The sequence below is a fragment of the Cebus imitator genome, unplaced genomic scaffold, assembly GCF_001604975.1.
Source record: "Cebus imitator isolate Cc_AM_T3 unplaced genomic scaffold, Cebus_imitator-1.0 Scaffold660, whole genome shotgun sequence".
NCBI lineage: Eukaryota > Metazoa > Chordata > Mammalia > Primates > Cebidae > Cebus > Cebus imitator.
Window position 1 is genome coordinate 688062 of NW_016107975.1, and position 5457 is coordinate 693518.

At 37.9% G+C, this 5457-nt stretch overlaps 1 protein-coding gene across 2 annotated transcripts in view; it reads left to right on the forward strand.

Moving 5' to 3' along the window:
- Nucleotides 1–5457, forward strand: part of LOC108295839 (NKG2-D type II integral membrane protein) — an 18476-nt gene that overhangs the window by 10240 nt on the left and 2779 nt on the right. For both annotated transcript variants that reach the window (XM_017518176.2, XM_037734775.1), the window contains 2 exons: nucleotides 518–669; nucleotides 992–1095. In XM_017518176.2, the coding sequence (XP_017373665.1) occupies nucleotides 518–669; nucleotides 992–1095 (256 nt within the window). The remainder of the gene's footprint in view (nucleotides 1–517; nucleotides 670–991; nucleotides 1096–5457) is intronic.

The window sequence follows — 5457 nt, forward strand, 5'->3', positions numbered from 1 at the left end:
TTGTTTGTTTTGTTTTTTTGAGATGGAGTCTCTCTCTGTCACCTAGGCTGGAGTGGAATGGGTGATCTCAGAACTCTGCCTCCCAGGTTCAAGATCTTCTCATGCCTTAGCCTCCCAAGCACCTGGGACTGTAACCTCTACCTCCTGGGTTCAAGTGATTCTCATACCTCAGCTTCCTAAGTAACTGGGACTGCAGGCATGCGCCACCACACCTGGCTAATTTTTGTATTTTTGTAGAGGTGGGGTTTCACCATTTTGACCAGGCTGGTTTCAAACTCCTAACCTCAACTGTGTTGCCCGCCTAGAGCTCCCAAAGTGTTAAGATTACAGGCATTAGACACCACACCCTCCCTGGCATCTCCCTATGAATATGTAGAGATATGTCTCTGGTTATGACTGTAATAATTTAATAATCTGAAATTTTAGCATTGGAGTGAAAAAGACATTTAACTTGTCTAGATAAAATCTGCTATAATGTTCAGGTGTATGGTATTAATAATATATTCTCCCTTTCTAGAAAGTTACTGTGGCCCATGTCCTAAAAACTGGATATGTTATAGAAATAACTGCTACCAATTTTTTAATGAGAATAAAAACTGGTATGAGAGCCAGGCTTCTTGTATGTCTCAAAATGCCAGCCTTCTGAAAGTATACAGCAAAGCGGAACAGGTTGAGTATTTAATTTAATTTCCCATCCTATATTTAATCCTAACATCTGAGGCAACTCACTGGAATATGAACCTGGAACCTAAAAGAGACATTGTGACTTGGTTATTCTAATAACAACCCTAAATCTTTCTTCATAAAAATAACAAAGTGCAGAAATTGCAGGTATCATGTATGTGTTGCCCAGATGGAAATTATGCTATTTAGGGGACAGAATGTATTTTTTTTTTTGCAAGTGTGAGAACAGATGAAACAGTTACGGTCTTGAATTTACTAAAATTAGGAACACTGATTTTACTTGGAGTTTATTTGTGGTTTCAAACAGGACTTTCTTAAACTGGTGAAGTCATATCACTGGATGGGACTAGTATACATTCCAACAAATGGATCTTGGCAGTGGGAAGATGGCACCATTCTCTCACCCAACCTGTAAGTTTCTGACCCAAGGGGTCTATAGTTTTGGATTTTTTTTTCCTAAACTTTCCCTGTAATCATTCTAATCACGCATTTCACATAATCTCAGGATATTTGCACATTTTAATAGATCTAGTAAAAAGTGCCTAGGCCCTAAATTTGGGAGAAAGTTATGTTAGTTGTAGAGCGGCCAACACAAATACTAGTGAGTAATATAAATTGTTTACTATATGCTAAGTACTATGGAAGGCAGGTCTAATATTGTGTTCATTTTACAGATAAAAAGACAGGAGGAGAGATGTTAAGTATCACACATATTTCTTTCCGAATTTATTGCCAGATATGTTGAGATATAATTAACATTGCACATATATAAAGTATATAATTTGATAAGTCTCAAGAAAATATATATGCACAAAACCATTAAGAACATCAATATAATTAACATATAAATTACCTGGAAAACATTCTCTAAGGATGCACCTATGTGATTTCTCCTGTGACCCTGCCTACTTACCTCTTTTTCTTTCCAGTCAATTTTCTGTCACTTTAGATTAGTTTGCAATTCATAGAATTTAATATAAATGAAGTTCTTCAATATACATCATTTTTAATGTCTTATTTTCACTTAGCAAAGTTATCTTGAGATTCCTCTATCTCATTGCATGAGTAAAGAATTAATTTCTTTTTATCTCTTCATTTATTGATGTATATTTAGGTAATTCCCAGTTATTGATCATTATAAATCATGCTACTTGCTAATATTTGTGTACAAGCCTTTGTATCATATTAATGAAGTCTTTCTTTTCCTCAATATAAATTCCTAGAAACAAAATGGCTGAATCATATCATAAGTATATATTTAACTTTTTCAAAAGTTCCACACTGTTATCCAAAGTGGTGGTGATATTTTTCAAATTTACTTTCTCTCTAGCAGTGCATAAGAAAAACTCTGAGAGAGAAGTTGCTTCACATCCTAGTCAACACTTGTTTGATCAGCCTCTTAAATTTTATACTAGCTGGGTGCAGTGGCTCACGCCTATAATCCCAGCACTTTAGGAGGCTGAGGCGGGAGGATCACCTGAGGTCAGGAGTTCGAGACCAGCCTGGCCAACATGGTGAAACCCCGTCTCTACTAAAAATACAAAAATTAGCCGAACATGGTGGCAGGCACCTGTAATCTCAGCTACTCAGGAGGCTGAGGCAGGAGAATCGCTTGAACCTGGGAGGCGGAGGTTGCAGTGAGCCAAGATCGCACCACTGCACTCCAGCCTGGGTGACAAAGCAAGACCCTGTTTCATAAATACATAAATAAATAAATAAATTTTAGACATACTAAACTATGTGTTTTGGTATATCACCGCAATTTCAACTTGCATTTTACTAATGACTAATGATGTTAAGTAGCATTTTTTTGTGCTTATTTGCCATTCAGGTAAAAATTTTCTTTTCACTGATTTTTGCTTTGATTTTTATTATTTACTGTCTTCTTACAGTAGGTTAAATTTCCTTTTTGAGTTTCTTGTATTGAAAGCTGGTATGTTGATTTGAAACATTTTTTCTTTTCTAATAAAGCTTTTTATGCTATTAATATGTAGATAATTTGGCAACATCAATGTTTTGAGACGTTATTTTTTATTTTCATTCAGTTAAAAATAGTTTCTAAATTATCTTTTGCATTCTTTGATTCATTGATTATTTACATGTGTCATTTGGTTTTCAACATTTGTGAATTTTTCAGACATGTTTTTATTATTGATTTCTAATTTAATTTCATTTTCATTAGAGAATTATTTTGTATAATATAAAACTTAAATTTATAGACATCAGTTTTATGGACTGGACTACAGTGTGTTTTTAAAAATGTTTTACATGTATTTAATCAGAAATTGTGTTTTGCTGTTTTTGAACAGAATGGGTTTTTTTCTTTCTTTCTTTTTCGAGATGGATTCTCACTCTGTCACCCAAGCTGGAGTGCAATGGCATGATCTTGGTTCTCTGCAATCTCTGCCTTCTGGGTTCAAGCCATTCTCCTGCCTCAGCTTCCTGAGTGACTGGGATTACAGGCACCCACCACTGTATCAGGCAAATTTTTGTATTTTTGGTAAAGATGGGATTTCACCATGTTGACCAGGCTGGTTTCAAACTCCTGACCCTAGGTGATCTGCCCGCCTTGGCCTACCAAAGTGCTGGGATAACAGGTGTGAGCCACCATATCCAGCCAGAGTAGAGTATTTTATGAGTCAATTAAGTCAAGTTGGTTGAGAGTTGCTCAAGTCTTGTACCGTTTTTTATGATTTTCTGTATACTTGGTTGGTTGGTTGTTTTTTGATAGAGGTATCTGTTAAAATGCGCATGCTGAATGAAGAGACCCCCAAACAGGCTTTGTGTGAGTAACATGGCTGTTTATTCACCTGGGTGCAGGCAGGCTGAGGCCAAAAACGGCATCAGTGAAGGGCAGAGGGATAGGAGTTGGTTTTGTAGGTTTGGAGTGGGCTGTGGAAAGTTACAGTTAAAGAAGGTTTTCTGCAAGCTGGAAGGGGGTTGTAGGGTATGGAGTCATGAGGCTGACCAAGGTCAGATACAAAGTCCAATGCCTTATCATTTGAGGGGGGAATAAGGAACAATAGAGAACGTATAAAAGTTAAGTAGGGTTGATCATTTATTCCTCTTTTCATGGTCTTCAAGTTACTTTAGATTTTCCAGGAACTCATCTGGAGTGTTCGTGCAGGTCACAGAGGTTAACATGGCATCCATGACACCATCAGTCAGGCTAAAAGACCATACAGTATGAATTACTTTAAAAAAAAGGCTGGGCACAGTGGCTCACACCTGTAATCCCAGGATTTTGAGAGGCTGAGGCGGGCAGATCACTTAAGGTCAGGAGTTTGAAGCCAGCCTGGCCAACGTGACACAACCCCGTCTTTACTAAAAATACAAAAATTGGCCTGGTGTGGTGGTGGGTACCTGTAATCCCAGCTACTTAGGAGGCTGAGGCAGGAAAATGACTTGAACCCAGGAGGCAAATGTTGCAGTGAGCCAAGATCGTGCCAATGTACTCTAGCCTGGGCAACACAGTGAGACTCTGTCTCAAAACAAAAAACTACCAAAAGTCTTGATCTGTAATAATGGACATATGTATTTCTCCTTGCAGGTCAAACAAATTTTTGCCTTATATATTTTGAAGCTCTCTTTTCAGTTGCATAAATGTTTAGTATTGTTGCATACTCCTGATGAATTTATGAGTTTAACATTATGTAATGAGCACTTTAATGATATTTTGTGTTTTGTAATGCTACTTTGTCTAGTATAAATATAGCCACTCTAGTTTCCTTTTGTTTAGTACTAGAGTGGTATATATTTTCAGCTTATATTAACAGTGAGTTTCTTGTAGACAGAATATAGTCGAATCTCACTTTTTAAATCTAGTCTAACAATTTCTGCTTTTAAAATTGGGATGGATGTTTAGGACATTTCTATTAAATGTGATTAGGTATGCTTTAAGTTATCTTACTGTTTGTTATTTGTTCCATTTGGGTTTTTTTTTCTGTTTTCCTTTTCTTTAGTCTTTTAAAAATATTTTGTTTTATGCTAACATTTGTTATCATCATAGCTTAGTAAATATTTATATTTAGGCTGGGGCTGGCCATGGTGGCTCACACCCTATAATCCCAGCACTTTGGGAGGGCGAGGTGGGTGGATCGCTTTAGGTCAGGAGTTCATGACCAGCCTGGTCAACATGGTGAAACACTGTCTCTACTAAAAATACAAAAATTAGTCAGACATGGTGGCACATGCCTGTAATCCCAGCTACTTGGGAAACTGAGACAGAAGAATCACCTGAACCTGGGAGTCGGAGGTTGCAGTGAGCCAAGATTGAGCCACTGCACTCCAGCCTGGGCAACAGAGCAAGATTCTGTCTCCAAAAAAAAAAAAAAAAAAAAATAGTTTTCTATAGTTTTCTCCCTATAGTGGCCAATTATTCAACTATAGAACAGAGGTTATTACATTGTTCTTTTAAATAGGGATAGCGTCAGACCATAATCTTTTCATTTTTTGTCAATTTTACATTGAAGTGACATCCTCACTCTTTCTTTCTTTCCCATCTGCTATGAAAGAAAACACATGGCCGGGCGCAGCGGCTCAAGCCTGTAATCCCAGCACTTTGGGAGGCCGAGGCGGGTGGATCACGAGGTCAAGAGATCGAGACCATCCTGGTCAACATGGTGAAACCCCGTCTCTACTATAAATACAAAAATTCAGCTGGGCATGGTGGCATGTGCCTGTAATCCCAGCTACTCAGGAGGCTGAGGCAGGAGAATTGCCTGAACCCAGGAGGCGGAGGTTGCGGTGAGCCGAGATCGCGCCATTGCACTC